This window comes from Prionailurus viverrinus, chromosome E1 (assembly GCF_022837055.1).
Source record: "Prionailurus viverrinus isolate Anna chromosome E1, UM_Priviv_1.0, whole genome shotgun sequence".
NCBI classification, from domain to species: Eukaryota; Metazoa; Chordata; class Mammalia; order Carnivora; family Felidae; genus Prionailurus; species Prionailurus viverrinus.
In genome coordinates, this window is record NC_062574.1 from 46,254,331 (window position 1) to 46,275,331 (window position 21,001).

General features: G+C 56.9%; 1 protein-coding gene across 2 annotated transcripts in view; it reads left to right on the top strand.

Moving 5' to 3' along the window:
* The window catches only part of TTYH2 (tweety family member 2), a 38,024-nt gene extending 20,383 nt beyond the window's left edge, over nucleotides 1–17,641 (top strand). For both annotated transcript variants that reach the window (XM_047833786.1, XM_047833787.1), the window contains 10 exons: nucleotides 1,138–1,233; nucleotides 1,803–1,875; nucleotides 6,309–6,378; nucleotides 6,633–6,688; nucleotides 6,983–7,075; nucleotides 7,369–7,461; nucleotides 9,250–9,392; nucleotides 10,076–10,261; nucleotides 10,772–10,850; nucleotides 15,703–17,641. In XM_047833786.1, coding sequence (XP_047689742.1) covers nucleotides 1,138–1,233; nucleotides 1,803–1,875; nucleotides 6,309–6,378; nucleotides 6,633–6,688; nucleotides 6,983–7,075; nucleotides 7,369–7,461; nucleotides 9,250–9,392; nucleotides 10,076–10,261; nucleotides 10,772–10,850; nucleotides 15,703–15,783 — 970 coding nt within the window. In that variant the 3' untranslated portion in view covers nucleotides 15,784–17,641. The remainder of the gene's footprint in view (nucleotides 1–1,137; nucleotides 1,234–1,802; nucleotides 1,876–6,308; nucleotides 6,379–6,632; nucleotides 6,689–6,982; nucleotides 7,076–7,368; nucleotides 7,462–9,249; nucleotides 9,393–10,075; nucleotides 10,262–10,771; nucleotides 10,851–15,702) is intronic.
* Nucleotides 17,642–21,001: the final 3,360 nt, after the last annotated feature.

The window sequence follows — 21,001 nt, forward strand, 5'->3', positions numbered from 1 at the left end:
GAGAGAGAGGGAGACACAGAATCCGAAACAGGCTCCAGGCTCTGAGCCATCAGCACAGAGCCCGAGGCGGGGCTTGAACCCACGAACTGTGAGATCATGACCTGAGCCGAAGTTGGACGCTCAACCGACTGAGCCCTCCAGGCGCCCCTAGTGAACATTTAATTTTTCATCCAGCCCTGAGAGATGAAGGTTCCTGCAGTAAAGGTTTGGAAACTGAGTCTTAAAGGAGGGAGGCAGCTTGTCAGGGTCTCCCAAATGGTGTGTGACTGCCTGTCCCCGTCAGTGCAGCCCTGGGTGGGAGCAAAAGGCCTGAAGAATGAGGGGTGCCCTGGGATGACCTGGCCTGGGGCTCCCTTGCCCCCTGCTAAGCTCCCTGGTGGTCTAGAAATGAGCCCCCCACCTCAGGCACCCCTGGCACTAAACCCAGGGTATGGCACAAATATTGCTTACATGAACCTAACTGTGCTAAGTGGTGCATCCCAGGCCGCCGGGACGATGGGAAGCCAGGCTGAGCCCTCATCACAGAAGCGGCATCTTAGCGGCTTTCTTAGATCTGTGGACATAAATGTTAGCTGTGATCTGACACTGGTGAGAGTTCTCGAAGCAGCAGGAACCAGGGTCCAAAGACGTGCCTGCTGGAGGGCTGCAGGGAGACCATGGCGACCTGCCTTGTCCAGCGAGGGGCCTCTCGCTGGGATATAATTTAATCAAAAGCAGCTAAGGTTAGAAATGAGTCTCCTCCGCTGCCCAAACCATATCTCAAGTTCCCCGGAGCCATGCGTGGGCAGGGGCAGATACAGTGGGCAGTGCAGAGATTGAACGTGTCCATCACTGCAGAAAGTTCTGGCTGTCAGTGCTGGTTTAGATCCTCGGCCTGGGCGGGGGAGGGTGGCCCCTTTGTCCAGGGAGAATTGGGGGGTGCAGCCCCGGGAGCCCCTGAAGAGCCCATCTGCTGCGCACACTGGTGCTTCCTATCCAGGGTAGGGGGCACAGCCTCGTGCTCTGCTGCTGGCCCGGGGCAATTTGTCGGGGGGGGGCGGGCTCGGGGTTGCCGTGCAGGCTTCTCCATTAGGCACCAGGTGGGGTGACCCTGGTGGGGTGGTACCTCCCCCTGACCGTCCCAACCCGTCCACCCAGATGGCTTTCCTACCTCCTCCTCTTCATCCTGGACCTGCTCATCTGCCTCGTCGCCTGCCTGGGACTGGCCAGGCGCTCCAGGGGACTCTTGGCCTCGTGAGTATCCCCGTCTGTGGGCCAGAGAGCCGGGCAAGCATCAGGGGTGACGGTGCCACCATCTGAGAGAGATGGGGGCCTGGCCGGCCTCGGAGGGTGTGGTGGGGAGCAAGAACCTGAAGCCACCTTCTGACCCCTCCTCAGCCCCCAGTCGAGGGAGACAGCAGCCACTGACTTACCATCTGGACACGGAGTGAGGACTGGGCTTTCCTCCCTGGGCCCCCTCCGTCCCTGGGTCTGTCTGCTGAACAGCTGAAGGAATGTGGCCCAAGCCTTAGAGCCTCTGCCGTCTCTAACCAACACTTCCTCGTAGCTTGTGTCCTCACGGCTCGTACTCTGCCTCTGGCCAGGGGCAATTTGTCGGGGGTAGGGGGGCTTAGGGGTCCCCTGTTCGGCCCAGGGGTCCGGCCTCCATGCCTCTCTCCCAGCAGTCAGCGGGCTGGTATTAGAGGCCACTGCAAGAGTTTCAGGGCCGACAGGATGGTGGTGAGAAGGAAGGGCACTGGAGGTTGGTGGGGTGACAGCCCTCAGTGTTCCCGCCTGCCAGCCTGTGCCTGTGCCTCTCCCAGGATGCTGTGCTGCGGGGTGCTGGCTCTGCTCCTCAGCTGGACGTCCTTGGCAGCCGACACGGCTGCAGCAGTGGTGAGTTCGGGGTTGGGGGGAGGTGGGTGGTCCGACCAGGACTGTCTGTCTGGTGGCATGTCGATGTGTCGTGCCCAGAGCCCCCAGGGCAGGGCCAGCTTCTGGTCTCTGCCTGACCTAGGATCCCTGAACTGAGTGAGCTTGGATCGTCCTCACTGGCCCCCTTGCCCTTCCTGGGGGGACAGAGGCCCAGAGAAAGGAAGAGGCTCACCCAAGGTCATGAGGTATTTAGGGGCAGAACCAAGATAAGATGCCTGATCCCTTTCCCGCCCCACTGGCCCATTCCAGCATCCCAGCCGCTGCTAGTAAGGCCAAGCTGGGATGGCCAGGCGACCTCTCTGGGTGTGAAGAACTAACCGGGTCTGGTGGGGATGGGCGGGATCTCAACCTCAGGCTGGAGAAGCCTCCGGCCTCAGAAGCACACTGCTTGGCCAGCTTCCCTGGGCATCGGGAATGTGGAATGTGGCATTTAGCTTGCCTTCCGGCCCGTTGCCTTGAACTCGCACACACAGCCTAAAACACAATGGTGTATGTTTCTGGATGCAGTGCTTGAAAACGTCTAAAAAGAAACACACAAGGTAGGGGAAGCTTCCTGTGTAGGTATGCTTGGTCTTTAAACACACCTAACGCTCAATTTAAGCTGTGCGCATGAATCATTCGTTCACCGACTTTCTGGCTCTGTGGCATCTCGTGCCAGGTGCCCAGGGATGCAGAGACCAGGAGGACATGATGTTTGCTCTTGACATGGTCTCAGCCTGCAGAAGAAAGACTTGTAGGCAGATCACTGTGACGTCGTGTGAACGGATGCCATGGAGGTGCATTGCTGTCTGTGTGTGTGTGTGTGTGTGTGTGTGTGTGTGTGTGTGTGTAAGTGTGAGATTTGGGGGGGGGCAGGCAGGATTGACGGGGGGATTTCAGGGAATCCCTGCCTGATTCAGGGGCCACGAACTAAGGCCCTGACCTGCGTCTGTACTGCCCTAGCTACCTGGGGATAAAAGAATGGTCAAGGGCACCTTCTGGAAGCCCTCTCCCCAAACTCACGCCTTGCCCAGGGACTTGGGGACCGGCTAGTCGTTCTGGCTTTGGGCATTTCGCCGCCGTGATGCCTACAGTATGAATGGCCCCTGGTGCTGCTTAGCTCATAGCAACTTCTGGCAGAGCTTGTCTGGAAGGGAGAGGAGGTGCGTGTCTCTTGTTTTGTTCCCTGCCCCCACCATGCAGTGTCCACTTTGGGCATGAGAGAGAAAAAGCAGATGGGAGCCTATGTCCCGAGGGCCGGGTCCCCTCCAGATGCAGGGAAGGGCAGGATAGGAGGGCCCAGGTCCTGCTCCAGAGCATTCTGATGTCCTCAGGAGCTGAGCGGGTACACAGTCCAGGGGAGTGGCTGTTGGCCCGAGCCACGTGCACAGCTGCCTGGCCGACAGCCTCTCCTCCAGGGACAACTGTAAGCACAGGGAGACTGCAAAAGGCAGGCTTTCCGGGGGCCCATCCTGCCCCTTGGGCAGCCTCTGCCTTCTGGAAGCAGCGGAAGCTTCCATCTTGCCGCCATGAGCTGCCCTTTGGGGGACAGCTCCCTCCCGGCGGGGGCTTCTCCCTGGCACTGGGCTTCAGTGTTCGGGGAGACCAGAGGCAGTTTAATCCCCCAGCTGGGCGCCCTGGGCTGCCAGTTCTGGCGAGAAAGGCCATTTCCCCAATTGTTGAGTCAGGCCTGTGTGAGGGAGTGCTGTGCGGGAGCTGAATGCGCCTTTGAGCGGGCTGTGGGCCCTGCTGCATGGTAATGGGAAGCAGGGCGATGCGAGGGAGGCAGGCTGTTGTGGGAGCCTTTGTGTGGTCCCGCTGCCCTGCCCCGGGAGGCCGCCTTTCTCTGAGCCAGTGGGGCCGAGGAGGACAGACCCCGCCGAGCTCCTCCCTCCCCATCCCTTCCCTGTCCCGAGAGAGGCCCTCCCTCAGGAAGGAGCTCTGTCCCCCCCACCCCCACCCCGAGAACCTGCTCAGAGTAGAATTTGGGGGAACTGAGCTCTGGGCTTTGGGTGACGCCAGCGGGCAGCTGAGCAGAACACTCCCTGCCAATCCCGCCACCCCGGGGGAGGCCGGCCCCCCCTCACCCCTTCCCAACAGGACCCCTGGGAAAGTTACTGAAGCTCCCCAGACCTCAGCTTCCTCGAGTGTGGAATGGGGAGAAGGGATAGCACTTGCTCCAGAGGAGGAGAAGGGCTGGTTAACCCCCCGGGGAGGGGGGTGGGGGGGCCGTTGCTTTGCTGTGCATTTGTGTCATCAGGCGAAGGGCACCGGGGGACTCCTTCAGACCGTCACCTGTGCTCTCCAGAGCTGCCTCAACGGGGCTGGACACTGGGCTTCTCCGGTGCTCAGTCCCCACCCGTGCCCAGTGCCCCCTGCCTCCCCCCACCCCATCCCCACTGTGTGAATAACGCACGTGTGGGCCTTTGTCTCCTTGGACAGGAAAGTTGAATCCTCACTCGGGTCTGAAGAGCAGGCAGGCCTGAGTGGGCTGGGAGGGGGCCTCCTGTCCCCCTTTGGATCCCATATTTTTGCACGGGGCAGAGGTGACCCAGGCCAAGATGGCAGCCTCACTCTATCTTTCCCAAGGCCTCCCATCCCCCACTCAGGTCTGGCTCCTCCCTCTTTGCCACTCCAGTGACCGGGTAGGGGTGCCCCCTGGCCTGCTGGTGCTGTGGCTCTGATTGGTAGTAATAAATCAGTCTGATTGATACATGTTAGTGATTTGCATATAGAGTAATTCTCCCAGGGTCCTGAGCACGTGGCTGTGTGTGGGCACATGAGCACGTGGACACGTACAGATGTGTCCTTGTGGAAGCTCCGTATCTAAAGGGGCATCTAGGGGCGCCTGGGGGGCTTAGTCAGTTGAACGTCTGACTTCGGCTCACATCATGATCTTACGGTTCGTGGGTGCGAGCCCGGCGTCGGGCTCTCTGCTGACAGCTCAGAGTCTGGAGCCTGCTTCAGATCCTGTGTCTCCGTCTCTCTCTCTTTCCCCTGCTTGCACTCTGTCTCTCTCAAAAATGAATAAACATTAAGAAAAAAAAATGTAAAGGGGCATCTTATTCCCCAACCCTACCCAAAGCCTGTAAATACCACGATGCAGTTGGCCACTATACTCATGCCTAGTGTTAGCAGCACAGGGCATCTGATAGGTGCTTTATAAGTAGTTATCGACTCTGAATGAATGAACGAAGAAGCCCCAGCTTGCAGCTGCTCCTGAAGGAGGGCAGGGCACCAGCAGTGCGGGGGCTGTGGGGATGGGTCCCTGCTCAGAGCACTCCCTGGAGCAGGGGAGCCCCTAGGAACAGGTTGGAGGACCAGAGCTTACTCTGACTGCTCTATTAGAGGGGAGGCCTCCTTTACCCAATGCTCCACCGTACCCCCAGGCTGGACCTGGGAAAGGCCTGGCTCAGAGGATGCCATCCTGGCTGCTCCCTCTCCCAGGGCCCCCGGCCTGTCCCAAACAGTCCGTGGGCCCTTAGCGGTCACCTCTCCGGGCCATGCTGGGGAGCCCAGGCCCTCGGGTTCGTCAGTGGCAGAGCCTGGAGCCCCATAGTCTAACTCTCCATCCCCCCCCTTCACATCTTATCCTGAGCAGAACCCGCACCCAAAGGCTCAGAGATGGGTCCGATGCCAACAGAATCCTTTAGGAAGAGAGTCCGGGGGACGCTTCATAGATTGACACCCCAAAAGCATGTGGGGCTTAGTAACAGCAAGACAAAACTACAACAGAGGTCATCAATGGCCGTGGTGCAGGAACTCCCCATCACACGTCTTGCAGGTTCACGGACCCCTCAGGTCCATCCCAGGCACTGAGAAATAAAGAGCAGTAACAATGCCAAGTGCTGGCTGTCTGCCAGTCACTTTTCTGGGTGTTGGATTGATGGATCGATTTTAATTTTTTGAGAGAGAGGGTGCAAGTGGATGAGGGGCAGAGAGAGCAAGAGGGAGGGAGAGAGAAGTGGGGCTCACCCGAAGCGGGGCTCGAACTCACGAACTGTGACGTCGTGGCCCCGGGCCAAAGTCAGATGCTTAATGGAAGGCAGCTATGCTCACCACTATGCCACCAACGCTGCACGGCCTGGGCCAAGTCAGACGCTTAATGACCAAGCCAGGGTCATTAAACACCTGGGGTGTTTTACATAGATTAATTCTTAAGGTGGATAGCGTTTTTCTCTCCGTGTTATTGACGAGGCAGCTGAGACACAGAAAGAGTAAGTCACTTGTCCAGACTTACCGAGCTAGGAAGGGGCAGAGCCAGGATTCAGGCCCAGGGAAGTTGGCTCCTGCCTGTTGCTTTCCACCCAGGACTGAGCGGAGGGGTCCGAGCGGCTGGGGCCGAGGGTGCCTGACTCCAGCCGGGACCCCGGTGTCATAACTTTCCTCCACCCTCCCGTCTCTCTCTGGCTCAGGGCACCAGTGACTTCTGCTCAGCTCCCGACACCTTCATCCTGAACATCACAGAGGACCACATCCGCACAGGTAACCCCCCCTCGGGTCCTGTGTTGTCAAGAGCGGCTCTAAATACTCAGACCAGGCCTACGGCGAACCGTACCTTTCGGCCCTGTAGTCCCCTACCCTTCCCCACCCCCCAACCTCAGGTCCAGCTGGACCTCTGGGCCATTTCATAGAAGCACCCTCCTTTGGGAGTTTGGGGGTTGGCTTGGCCACTGAAGATGGATGACGGTCCGGTCACCTGTGAGCTCCTGCCTGATGCCGACGCCTTTGCCTTGCAGAGGTGACCCGTTACTACCTATATTGCAGTCAGAGCGTAAGCAGCCCCTTCCAGCAGGTATGCCCACCCTGCCCCGTCCTCGCCCTGCCTACCGCCCCCCCTTGACCCCAAGCCCCAACACCGACCAGTAAGGTGTAGATGGCTGTGTGCTTTTGGCTTCATTGCGAGGCCGATGCCGCTTATCCGAGGACCACGCCTTGAGTAGCAGGAAACCAGGGGACCGTGCTGCTCCCGCGAAACCTGAGGGATGAGGGGAAGGGCCGGGATCAGGGACGCTAGGGGGCAAGACTGCCGGGGAACAGCGCCTGGGAAGGGGAGTCTCACGGCAGGGCTGCGGTCTCTCCTGGCCAGGCACTGACCATCTTCCAGCGCTCGCTCACCACCATGCAGATCCAGGTGGCCGGTCTGCTACAGTTTGCCGTGCCCCTCTTCCCCACGGCGGAGGTAAGGCGGCTGCCTCCCCCCGGATCCGTGCCGGAACAGGGGGAGCCCCAGCTGGACCCCGACAACCCTTCTCCCCTCCTCCCCGCTCTACCTCACCCCTCCTGGACCCCATGGCTTTGCAGAGGCAGGCTGTGGAGAGCGCTCCCCTCCCCAGGGGTCTAGTCCCCCTCCTCCCTCTGGCTCTAAAGGCCTCTTTGCACACGCCACTCTCTGAGGTTTTCTCCACAAGCCCTCCCCCACCGCTCATTCTCCGTCTCTCTGCCTGTCCGTGTGTTTGCCTCTTCCTGCTTCAGAAAGACCTGCTCGGAATCCAGCTCCTGTTGAACTCGTCGGAGTCCAGCCTTCACCAGCTGACAGCCATGCTGGATTGCCGAGGGCTGCACAAGGTGCTGGGGGGGTGGGGGGGGGCCCTGGCCCTGGGCGGCAAGCAGGACGGGGGCACCCCCGCCGGCCACATTCTCCCAGAGAGCAGCCCATAGAGACTCTCCATCGGCCAGACTCCCCGGCCATCTGGTCAACCGTCCATCTCCCCGGCTGCAAGTGAACATTCCTTGCTCATTTCCAGGGTTGCCTCTCCAAGAACTTGGCATATCACACAGCCCCGAATGCAGGGAACACTCTGGTGGGGGGGGGGGGGGGGAGTAAGCTCCCCTCCCCCAAGCACTAAGCCAGGGTGTGTGGACACTTCTCACATTCCATATGGATTTAGCACGGAGAGTCCTATAACGATCACAGCTCCATGTAGTGAGCCCTTGATTCTGCACACCCTTGTTCCGCACAGTCTGTACCCATAAGCCATTCAGTTGTCACGGTTAATATTGTCAAATACGGGGGTGCCTGGGTGGCTCAGTCGGTTAAGCGGCCGACTTCAGCTCAGGTCACGATCTCACGGTCCGTGAGTTCGAGCCCCGCGTCGGGCTCTGTGCTGACAGCTCAGAGCCTGGAGCCTGTTTTGGATTCTGTGTCTCCCTCTCTCTGGCCCTCCCCCGTTCATGCTCTGTCTCTCTCTGTCTCAACAAAATATATATATATATATTGTCAAATACATGTTATTTCGTGGGCAGTTTTATAGAAAAGGAAACTGTGCATGTGCGGACAGATAGATATTTATATATGGATATCTTTTTTTTTAAATGTTTATGTACTTTTGAGAGAGCCAGAGGGACAGAGTGCAAGCAGGGAGGGGCAGAGAGGGAGACACAGAATCCGAAGCAGGCTCCAGGCTCCGAGCCGTCAGCACAGAGCGCGACGTGGGACCGGAACCCACGAACTGTGAGATCATGACCTGAGCCGAAGTCGGACGCTTAACCGACTGAGCCCCCAGGCACCCCTATATGCGTGTGTATTTGTAAAGTGGCTCACTGAAGGTTCCAGGCTGTTAGGTCAAGGGCTTGGGTTTGGACGTTGGCACGTACCCTCTCTCCCTCTGCACCACCCACATCCAATCCCTCAGCAAATCCTAGCATCTAGACTCTCAGGTATGCATTTGCACCCGTCCACTTCTCTCTCCCTCCCCGCTTCTGCCACGACCCAAGCACCGCCCTGCTCCCCTGGGTGACAGCCGTGGCCTCCTAACTGGTCTCCAGCCTTTTCTCGCCCCCTGACCTTCCATGACCTTTCACACACAGCAACCACAGTGGTCTTTGTAAAAGCCAGTTGGGTCGCGTCCCTTCTCTTGCATCTCGTCACCTACTGATAAAAAGCAAGCTCCTCAGTTGCCTGCAAAGCCTAGCGGGAACTGGCGCCCCCCCCCCGCCGCCCCCATCCTGTCTCCTTCTGGCCCTTTTTCCTCTTTCCCGAACATGTCACCCGTGCCCCCTTCCCCCATCTGCTCAAGGCACAATCCACTCCTTCTGGCCATGCTGGTCTTAGCGTAAATGTCTCCTGTCTTCTGGCTCTCCCGCCCTACAGCCGTGTCTGTCTTGCTCGGAGCCGACCCCGACCCTCGCGTGCCTAGCACCCAGTAGGTGGTCAGCAGACGCTTATGGAGTGAACCCCAAAAGCCCTTCTGTCGGGCTCCAGAGTGTGGACCCTTAGTGGCTATACAAAAAGCGCTCGGGATAGAGACGATCCCCGGCCGAGGCTTGGGGAGAGGGGCCACCAGAAGTGAGCTCAGACCCCAGGCGTGCCCTGACCCGCCTTCCAGCAACGTGTCCCTCCTCCTCCTCCTCCAGGACTACCTGGACGCTCTTGCTGGCATTTGCTACGACGGCATCGAGGGCTTGCTCTACCTCGGCCTCTTCTCCCTCCTGGCCGCCCTGGCCTTTTCCACCATGATCTGCGCGGGGCCGCGGGCCTGGAAGCACTTTACCACCAGGTGGGCTGCCAGGGGGCTTCCTGAGGGAGCCCGCAGGAGGCTCTGCTCTGTGACTGCGCCCAGAGCCGATAACCTGGGCCGAACGATGGCCGCAGGGGTTCCAGGCATTCAGCCCCAACAGGCTGGCTGGATTTCTGCAGAAGCTTCCCTGAGAGTCCAGACAGACCCCCAAAGGAGGTTCCAAGGGCCCGGGGCAGGAGCGGAGCCGAGAGCATGGTGACAGTGTCATACCCCCACCTGGCGCCCCTTCCTCGTCCTCTCTTCCTCTGAAGGGCTTTGTGACGCGAGATCATGAGGGCTCTGGATGCTGGAGGGGCGCTTCCAAAATACCCAGAAGGGTAGATTATAGCCCCGGTAGTGGGGCACCTACATTTTCACGAAGCAGATAGAGATGAGGTGTTTCAGTGCCTGTGGGCAGATCGGACAAAAGGAAGCAGGGCAGGGAGGGTCAGTGTGACGGGGTCAGCATGGCGGGCTGCCTGGAGGAGGTGGATGTGAAGCTGGGAACAGGTGGAGTGATCTGTGTGAGGCAGGCCTGAAGACCATGTGTTTCAGGAACCTGAGGGAGACACACACATGTGGCGAGAGAGGGTCCTGGGAGCGAAGCCTGGGAAGCCGGCCGGGACCCCGCTGCCTCCGAGTCCAGGCTCTCACGGCCAGTCATGTCCTGTATGTCATTCTAGGGACAGAGACTATGATGACATCGACGGTGACGACCCTTTCAACCCCCAGGCCCGACGCATCGCCGCTCACAACCCCCCTCGGGGGCAGCTTCGAAGCTTCTGCAGCTATAGCAGCGGCCTGGGCAGCCAGACCAGCCTGCAGCCCCCAGCACAGACCATCTCCAACGCCCCAGTCTCGGAATACATGTACGGCAGGGCTCCCCCTGTACATGTCTCGACACATCGCGGCTGGGGCAGCACCGCCACCCCTCCCCCTGCCCCAGCCCTAGGGGAGCTGGATCTGGAGCACATTTGGGTACCAGAGAACCGGGTTGGGAGGAAGGCATCCAAGGCCAGCCGTGGTCTCCAGGCTGCAGCCAGAGGGTGCCTGGTGGGAAGGCCCCCGAGGGCCAGCTAGCCACCCCAGTACATGTGCACCCCTGTAGATGCCAAGCCTTGCCCTCAGGGCAGATCGCAGGGCCCAGAAGCTGCCTTTCTCCGGGCCACGCTGCTCCTGGCCCCTGGTGCCCCACCCGCAGCTTCTCCCCTGGGCTCTCTGAGGGCTCTTTCCCTTATATTCCTGCCCACAGTTCCCCCAGGTCCATTTCCACCCCGTGCTTGCACATGCGCATCCGCCGGCCCCTCCTGGAGAAATCCAAGTGGCCCCCACCCCCACCCCCGCGCCTCCCCATCCTGAGTTGTCCTCTCGGCCCGCAGGAACCAGGCCATGCTCTTCGGCGGTAACCCACGCTACGAGAACGTTCCGCTCATCGGAAGAGGCTCCCCTCCTCCCACGGTAACCTGGGCTCCCGGGCAAAGTCAGAGCTAGGCCCTTGTTGGGGAAGTGATGACAGATAAGACCTCCCCTCAACCTGGTGAATCCCCTCCCCGAAGGCAGAAAAAGTGAAACAATTTTGTTACTAAGTAAGCATTAAACCCAGACTGCCATGCACATCGCTGGCAATCTGCTAAAGACATTGCAAAGACCGAAAGCTCACCCCCATGTAGCCAGACAGCCTCACCCCCGTGCACGCTTGTCCCCAGGCAAGAGGACCGCACAGTGCCTCTGTCACACTAGTCCATCCCGAATGGATGCCAGTTAGGGTGGCCCTCAGCGTCGCTCATTGCCACGGAGATGGGGGCAGTCCTTGATGGTTACCTTCCAAAGAGGTGGCTCCCAGGCCCTTAAGAATGGATTGCAAAGCTGGCAAGAGCCTGGTTTTTGTGAGTCCGAGCCCCGCGTCGGGCTCTTAAGAAAACATTCCTGGATTGCAAAGCTGGCAAGAGCCTGGTTTAGCCCTTAAAAAGGTTTATATGCATCTCAAAGGGACAGAGAAATAATTTGCAGTGGTAAGTTTGCTGAACGAAACAATGTAAGTAAGAGAGAGCGTCCCTTTCTGCTCCAAGGAAATTGTTCTGCTCTCCGATGGTGTTTAGCCTTTCACCGTGGGCGGCGGGGTGGAGCCCCGCGGTGCAATGTCTGGGACACCAGCCTTCCTTAACCCCGCTCAGCTGGTACCTGAGTGGGGCCTGGGCCTCTGGCCCACGCCCGCTTCCAGCCAGGGGACCGAGACTCAGCATCTGGAAAGGAGCCTGTGGCGTGAGGGGGTGCATATTGGAAAGAAAAGGCTCTGTCCTCTCCCAGAGAAGTGTGGGGGCCGCAGGAATCCTGGCTGAGACAGATAGATCGCTTCGAGTAGAGCCAGTAGCCCGTGGAGTCCAAGGACACAGACTCCTGTGCCAGGTGCCCGGGTTCACACCAGCTCACTGCTTCTGACCTCTGTGGCCTTAGACAGGCACTTCGCCTCTATGTGCCTCAGTTTCCCCACCCGTAGAATGGGCATGATAATAGCACACACCCCACGGTGGTGGCGGGCGTTGGAGGACTCAGTCGCTGTAAACGCGCGTCTGTGTGGTGCGTAGATGCTCTAAGAGGGCGCCGCTTGCTCCACCCCTACTCTCCACCGTCCCGCCCGCTCCCTCCCGCCGCCACCTTCTCCACAAGCTGCGGCATCTGTAAGAGATGGGGGGCCGGGGTGGCGAGTGGAAAGCAAGGCCGGAAGTCTGTGATGGGTGGGGTTGCAGCACACAGTTCTTGAGCCCGGTGTCCGTTAAAGTGCCCCTTGCCTCCACTTGGCTGGAGAGGGCATTTACTTATCTTTTTAATGTTTAATTTTTGAGAGAGAGAGAGAAAGCGTGTGCAAGGCGGAGGAGGGGCAGAGAGAGTGGGGGACAGACGATCCCCCAAGCAGGCTCCGCGCTGACAGCAGAGAGCCTGACCCAAGGCTCGAACTCACAAACCGTGAGATCATGACCCGAGCCGATGTCGGATGCTCAACTGACGGAGCCACCCAAGCGCCCCTGGACAAGGCATTTAATTCAGGGGGTTTGGAAGGGGCCATCCAGCCGGTAAACTAGAGCGGCTGCTGCTGGGGACCCAAGGACACAGGGCCAATGACACACGCCCGGGCCCTGGTGCTCACACACACGCATATCCAATGAGTCAGCCCCAAACACAGGTGGTGCTTGCGGGGGAAACCACAGTGCTGTTCTGGGGGGGGTGGGGGCGGCGGGGGAGAGGTGGGGACCCAGCTGGGTCTTCAGGAAGTGCATAACCTGCAGCGGGAAGGGCTCAAAAACGCGGCTCTTGTAATAAGTGCTTTGGGACCTGGAGGTGGGACCTGTCCCTGCTGCTGTGTGGGATCCGAGGGAGTCCTGTGCAGCAGGTGGCACTTGAACCATAGCTTTGAGCGGCTCGCCCTGGGGCAGTTCTGCCCCCAGGGGACATCTGGCCTGTCAGGAGGCATTTGGGGTTGTCACAACTTGGGGGTGGTGGGGGAGGGGAGCAGGTGCTACCGCCACCTAGTGGGCAAAGGCCAGGGATGCTGCTCAGCCCAGCAGAGAATGATCCGGCCCCAAGTGTCCACTTTTGGGACATTGAGAAACCCCGCCCCGCCCACGGCCCCGCCTTGCTATTTTTGCCCAGAGCACCTCACCTGCCGTCCTTTTAGGCACAGCCCTAGACGCAGGCCTAGCTCTCGCTGGGGTCCTCAGGGAGGGACCGCGGGCTAGTGGAAGCCAGCATTCAGAGTAGGCACCGTTTAAATCTCAACCTGGCTTTCTCTACCCGGAAGCCTCCTGGGTTCCTTTTCCTCCTACCAGCTGCTGTAGACCCAGGAATGCAGATTGATATTAATTGTAATCTCAGCGAAACATAATTAGGGGCGATCTGCTGCTGGGAATGAGGAATTAGTCCGTGCGCTGTGATGCCAAATAAAAATGATTTGGGGATTACCTTCTGTTTTGAAAGATCCGGGCCACTCTCCCTGCCATTAGCAGAGATAATCAAGGGCTGACTTTATTTGCAAGGCTCAAGGACAGAATTCACCTTCCTCCCTAGAATTAAGACCTGCTTAGGGCCTCTTAGAGCTTTGGCCGAGTTGGCTACCCAGCCTACCCAGCTTGACCCCCACCTCCTGCCGTGCAAGTGGCAAGGGGCACGAGGAGGCATCTACAGGTGCTGCCGACCTAGGAACCCCCAGCGTGTGTGGACGTGCACCCCCATAGACCTCGCACCTGCCACTCCCTGCCCTCCCCCTGTGCCTGCTCCAAATATTCATCAGCACTCAGCTAATGGCGAGTTTGATGTATAGATGCACCCCTCCCTCTGCCAGCTCCAGCTCTGGGACAGATGGGGATTTCACTGCCCGGGGTGATAGCAAGCAAGACAGTCTGAAGGTACAGCCTGTTCCATTGGCTGGAAATGTGCCTTTCCCCAGGCTCCACCTTCCAGGAATCCCTGCTTCCCTCTCAGGCACCATGTCCTCGATTTGACGGACACAAGTGACCCAGGCAATTGTGAAAAATACCGATCCCAGGACTTCAGTCCAGACTCACTGACGCAGACTGTCCAGGGAAGGCACCTGGGAAGTTCTAAGTGCATCGAGCAGCCAGGTGATCCTTATCATCAAGGAACTTCGGGAAACAGTGCTTCGAGGGGGAGATGCTCAGACTCGAGTGTGCATCAGAATCTCCCGGGGGACATGTTGCAACACAGGGTCCTGGGCCCAGCCTGGTTTTTGTTTTGTTTTTGTTTTTAATGTTTATTTTTGAGAGAGAGAGAGCAGGGGAGCGGGGAAGAGAGAGGAGGGCAGAGGATCCAAAGCAGGCTCTGCGCTGACAGCAGAGAACCCGACACAGGGTTCGAACTCAGGAACCGTGAGATCATGACCCAAGGTAAAGTCAGACACCTAACCTCCTGAGCCACCCAGGCACCCTGATCCTGGGCCCAGCCCGTTTCTGATTCGGGAAATCTGCGTTTCTAATGGGTTCACGGGGAAAGCTGGGGCTGCAGGTTGGAGAAGCCCCCACAGTCTGAAGCAGGCTTCCTCCCCCACTCTACGGACGGGCTGGGTCCTTCTGTGGGGGGCAGCTGTCCTGGGCGCTGTAGGATGTTTACCTCCATCCCTGGCCTCTGCCCACTCTCCCTACCCCCCCCCCCCCCCCGGTGTAATGACCAGAAATGTCTTAGACGTTGCGAAATGGTTAAGAACTGCTGGGTTAAAGAGCCCCAGCACCCATCCCCGCCGCCCCCCCAGCTGGAGGCCTGTGCTCCCCGAGCAGTCGCTAACGAACGTCCGTTGAGCACACTTTGTGTTAGGTCACTGCTTCTCCGACTTGGCTGCATTTGGAAGAGCCTTTCGAAAACATGCTGATGGCGGGGCCCCTGGGTGACTCAGTGGGTTAAGCGTCCGACTTCGGCTCAGGTCGTGATCTCACAGTTTGTAGGTTTGAGCCCCGCGTCGGGCTCCGTGCTGACATCTCAGAGCCTGGAGCCTGCCTCCGATTCTGTGTCTCCCTCTCTCTCTCTGCTCCTCCCCCACTTGTGGTCTCTCTCACTCTTTCTCCCTCTCTCTCTCTCTCAACACTAAATAAACTTTTAAAAAAGTGGTGGTGGCACTTGAAGGTGGTTAATTTTGTTATGTGGGTTTTACCTCAAAAACAAAACAAAACAAAACTGGTGGGCGTGGCCCGAGCATCAGGAACTGTTAGGCTCCCAGGTGTTTGTAACGTTGGGCCAAGTGTGTGAGATGCGCTGTATGAGGTGTCTTGCCTGTTTCGCAGCATCTCGTTCTTGCACGGTTACTGCCTGGTGCTCTTAGGTCCCTGACTGCAGATGTGGAAACTGAGGCTCGCAGAGGTTGGAAAGCCTCAGCCAAGGTCACGGGATGAGTAAAATGCATAACTGGGATTTGAACCTGGGTCTCTGAATCTCTGGGCCTGTGCCCTCAGTTACTCAGGAGGCAGGTTCCCCAGTGCCTTGGTGCACCCCGACGCTGTCCCCAGTGGCAGTGGTGTGGCCTGGAGTGGACGTGGCAGCCATAGCAGAGGGAGGGTGGCTGGTGTGTGTGTACATCTCACATCTGATGCTGGAAGCCAGACGTCCTGATGGCCCTGGGACTGGAAGCATGGCCAGCAGTGAAGCCTGCCCAAGCTACTCTGGTGTCGGCCAGTCCCCACGATGCCTGAGATAAAGACTGGCCCGGCCCCTGCTCCCTGAGAAGCTCCGGCCCCTTTGCTAGTACGGTCTGATTTCACTGTAACAGGTGACCCTGTTCTGACTCGTCCCCTCCCCCTCTCTCCCACAGTATTCTCCCAGCATGAGGGCCACCTACCTGTCCGTGGCGGATGAGCACCTGAGGCACTACGGGAATGAGTTTCCAGCCTAACACGCGTTCCGCAGAGGTTCCTGCCTCCTTGATCTGTTTTGGTTTTTAATTAATGCCAACGCATGCATTTCTTCAATAGAAACCAAAGGCGTCTGGAGACTGGACGCAGGACCACGGGATTGGCAGGCTCCTGGGGCTACAGAGAAGCAGGGAGAGTCAGCCCGGGCTTGGCTTAGATTCCCGACCAAAGGCCCAGGCGGACAGAAGACCCGTGACTCGGGCCAGCCTCTCCCTCCTCTGCCCTCCTGTCCACACCGGAAACGCCCGCAGGTGCTTCGCCATGCCGAAGCAGGGAGCCTTGTTCTGCTCACCCCCACATCCCACCCTCGCCAGTTGGGGAGCAGCAGTAAGGAGGGTCGGGCGTCACCACCTGAGAGCTGTATGGTTCTCATGTCCAGGACCGTGCCTCTTGCTAACACGGCCGGAAGTCCGGGTGACCACCCTCTCTCCTCTCGGCTGCCCACTGATGGGCGGCATTTTCCCGGGGATAAAAACGGAAGAGCTGATCAGGAGATGCCTCTAAGGGAGGTGATGCCCCTGATGAGATGAGACACTGTCCAAATCAGTGCCCTGGAGCCACCAGACGGACTCTCCCTGGACCACAGAGGGAAGGTGTTGGAGAGGCTGTGTGGTGGGTGGTCCCCGGGCTGGGGGACCACAGCTTCGTCCCTCGTAGGCTCCTCGTAGGTGAGAGCCGGGGGCAGTGTGGGTAACAGCAGCCACTCTCTGCTCATCCTTTGCGCCCTTCCCCGCCTCTCCTCCATTCCAGAATCGATGCTGTGAGTTGGTTCGCCGCAGGTAGGGACAGTCTCAGGTATTAATAGACACTTTGAAAGCGACTTTAACTTTTTTTCCTCCCAGTGTTTTGAATACTTTGATTATCCAAAGAATTGAAGCTCACAGCACATCCAGTTTTTACAGCAGACTTGGGGCTCACTCCTTACCCCCGGCTGCAGATTTGTCTGGCATCGGCCAGGTCTTTAAGCATCTGCAGGGAGGGAGGGTTTTGAAACAAAGTACAAGATAAGTGAGACACGCTGTCCCGAGCTGCTGCTCGATGGGGATATGGGTCCATCCCAGTCGGAGAGGAGGCCCTTTAAAACAGGAAGGAAGCAAAGAGGGACAGCTAACCAGAGTCCCCTGTTCCGGGGAATGCCCATGTGAATTTGCCCCTCCCTTTTGTCTTTGAGCAAGTTTGCGGTAAAAGGTTTCAGCAAAATGAGACGACTGTGTCTTGACCTGAGACGGGCCTCTTTAATCCCCCCGACCCCGGACCCATCCCGTTGTCCTGGGATGTACCTGCTCGCTGAGAAGGAGCTTGTTGGCCAGGAGAAAATAATGACCCACCATCCTGCCTGCTGAGGATCCAGGGTTAGGGTCTCTGGTGCTTCTAATCTCCTGTCAACTCAGAGTGCGAGACACTGAACCCCCACAGCCTTGCCCACCCAAAGCCAGGGGCGTGGGGAGGCGTGGCCTGGAACCAGGGCTCCATTTCCGTTTGGGAAGAGCCACTTTGCCATCAAAACACTCACAGCAGAGTGGCTGTCCACGCCCAGCCCCGGCCCCAGGACAGAACAGAGCCACGGGGCATCCAGGACTCCTGTCTTACCTGCGTTAACCTCGACATCCCGTGTACCGTAAATATATCTGTGTGGGGCCACGTCGCACGCAGATAGGAACTCCACGGTGTCAAGATGTTGCTTCTTAACATTTTGTGGTTGGCAACTGTAGAGTTGTTTTTAATGCATGTAAACTAAACTAGAATCCTTCGGGTGGTTCCTGAAGGAGCCAGGTGGGCACACTTCTGCTTGGTACATGTGCGCCCTCACCTGGGGAGAAATAAACCACTTGTACTAAAGCATGCACTCCGTCTAACTGCCTCCACTGCGGGAGTGACAGGGGCACCGAGCGCTCCCTTCCAGCTGGGTTTTGGTGGGGAGGGTTTCTCGGCAGATTTCAGTGACTTCAGTGCAAGGGTTGAAAGACGGGATGATTTTTTTCTTGAACGTTATTTTTTAACTTGTTTTTAATGTTTATTTTTGAGAGACAGAGCATGAGTGGGGGAGGGGCAGAGAGAGAGGGAGACGCAGAATCCGAAGCAGGCTCCAGGCTCTGAGCTGTCAGCACAGGGCCCGACGCGGGGCTCGAACTCACGAACCGTGAGATCATGACCTGAGCCGAGGTCGGACACTTAACCGGCTGAGCCACCCAGGCGCCCCAAGACAGGACTATTGAAGGAATGTCACAGGACCTCCCGTGTGGCCTCCAGCTACTCTTCAGGACCAAGGACAAGCCTTGTTTCCCCCGCCCCAGTCTTTCTCCCAAGTTCCCCCTGAAGGTCAGTGCTCTTAATGTTGCTAGTAATAAGTAGTGGCATTTATTGAGCACCTGCAGTGTACTGAGGACTGTCCCAGATAGTTATGTGAATTGTTAATTAAACTTCACGATCCCTCTGGGCTGGGGCACTGAGATGCTCTGTACCCTTCGTAGGGCAGGCTCCGGCTCTCTGCCCGTGGCCCTGTGTTGCTGTTGACCCTTGTGTTCGGCAGCTAGGCTCCCAGAAGTGACTGCCTTGCAAGGAGCTTCCTGAAGGGAGTAGGTTATGCATCCTTTGGGAGCACTTGAGGTGTGATACAGAGGGCTGTGTACCACAGAACATGCCAGACTCAGAACTCTGCATCCCTCAAAGCTGAGCATCAGGACTAGGGCATTTCTCAAATAGGAATGTTTCCCCCACCCCGTGTAGAGTCACCTTTCTCCCTCGTCTCAGGAAACCAAGAGCACTGGGGAAAAGGCTTGAAGCAGTGGAGAAACCAGTCTGATTTCTTTTGAATGTTTCTTTAGTTTTGAGAGAGAGAGAAGCACACAAGAGCGAGCACGGGAGGGGCAGAGAAAGGGGGAGACAGAGGATCCCAAGTAGCCTCTGTGCTGCCCACGCAGAGCCCAATGTGGGGCTCGATCCCACAGACCTTGAGATCCTGACCTGAGCTAAAATCAAAGAGTCAGACGCTCAACTGACTGAGCCACCCAGGCGCCCCCGCCCCCCATCTGATTCTTTCTTTAAAGGTAACTGCAGTTCAATGCTCAGATGAGATTCACTTTGGGGGCTTTCGTTGTCTCTGGGAGCTGCAGAGAGACCCGCGCTGCAGGCAGGCCCTGCATGAAGTGGGAACGAGGCCACGTGGGGATGCAGAGCTGAGGGTGGTTTGGGTCCCCACGTGTGTCACCCGCTAACCCCCGCATTCCTGCCTTGGCCTGCACCAATCTCTCACCAAGGGAAAGGGGTGGGGTGAGAGGGCCTCGGTGCCCAGCACGCCCGTGTTCTGCCTGCCTGGCCCACCGGCGCAGCCTTTAGCGTTTCTAAACACCTCTGAACAGCACTGACCCCAGACCCAGGAACCTGCTCCCCGAGAGGAAGTAATGAACATCCGGCCCTCTGTAAGGGGAGGCTCTGCCGGGAACAGGTGTGCGTTTGAGTCTGTCGTTCAGGGCCAACTCCCCCGTGTGGAGCGGCGACCGCGTGGTCCTTTCTCCAAAGCTGACTCCTCTCCAGGAGCCCTGAACTGTGCTGTGCCGTGCTTTCGCCCCCTCTAACGTTTCGGGGTCTCGTGTTTCAAAGAACCGGGGGCAATATCACTGCCTCTGGGCTCTACAGTGTTGGGGGAGCCGTCAGCATTCAAGAGGCCTCGGGTGCCCCCTGACGGATGTACCCAGGTCAGGAGAACTTACTTTCCTTTCTTCTCCCTTTCAAATTTCAATTTTCCTCCTTCAAAAATGCATTGATTGCTTATCACAGGAGCCAGCAAACTACCTCCCGTGAGCTTAGTCTGACCTGTTGCCATGTATGGCCTCTGTGAGCGCAGTTTTTGTATTTTTTAATGGTTTTTTTTTAAAAAATCAAATACTTGCAACTGATTTGACAGTAGAGAATACTAATCCTGAGTCTCAGTGAAACAAGGTGTTGTCCCCCCTCCAGAGAATTTCGTTCTCATCAACAGTCCTGTCCTACAAAAAAAAAGTATACTCAGCATAATATTTTGAATTTCGCTAATCAACAATGGGGATGTTTTTCTCTTGTCGTATAAGTATCTACGAAATGTCTTTGATTTTTCTCCTTAACCTGCAGCCTAAAATATTTACTCTCTCTTAGTTTGCAGGTTGCTCGCCCCTGGCCTAAGCACATCACCTTCTCTAAATCCTGGGACTACAGAAGTCTCTAAGGCAATCGTGGCCTTGACTTCATAGAGTTTACAAATAGACAAGGCTTCCTGACTCCTAGATGGTGCCTCTTCTCTGTTCTCACATGTAGAAAGGGCTAGGGAGTTCCGTGGGGTCTCTTTTATAAGGACAGGAATCCCATTTACGACAGTTCCACCTTCCTCATGACTAATCACTTCCCAAAGGCCTCACCTCTGAATACCATCACACTGAGCATTAGGATGTCAACATATAAATTCAGGGAGGACATAACCATTCCAACCATAGCAGGGGTATATGGGAACTCTTTGTACCATCTTCACAACTTTTCTGTAAATCAAAACTGACAGTAGACAATCTGAAAAGGAAATTTAAAAAATAATTATGTTTACAATAGTATCCCCCCCAAAAGCCCTTAAGAATTAGCCAAAGAAATGAAAGTCTTGTATAATGAAATCTATAAAACATTGCTGAAAAAAATTAAAGGAATAAATAAATGGAAAGACATGCCATGTTCACAGATTGGAAAACTTAATATTGTTGAGACGTCAATACTACCCAAAGTGATCTACAGACTCAACAAAACCCCTATTGAAAAATGACATTTTTTTTTTGCAGAAATAGAAAAACCCATCCTAAAAATCCATATGGAATCTCCTCAAGCCCCAAATAGGCAAAAGATCTTGAAAAAGAAGAGCACAGCTGAAGGACTCACACTTCTGATTTCAAAACTTACTGCAAAACCACAATAATTAAGAGAGTAATGCTAGCATGATGTCAGACATAGAGACCAACAGAGTAAAACAGAGTCCAGAAATTAACTCTCACATGTGTGGTCAAATGATTTTCAATAAGGTCAAGGTCAAGGTAATTCAATGGGGGAAAGGACAATCTTTTCAACAAAAGGTGCTGGAAAAACTGGATATCTGGGTCACCTGGGTCATTCAGTTGGTTGAGCAACCAACTCTTGATTTTGGCTCAGGTCATGATCTCACAGTTTACGAGATCAAGCCCCACATTG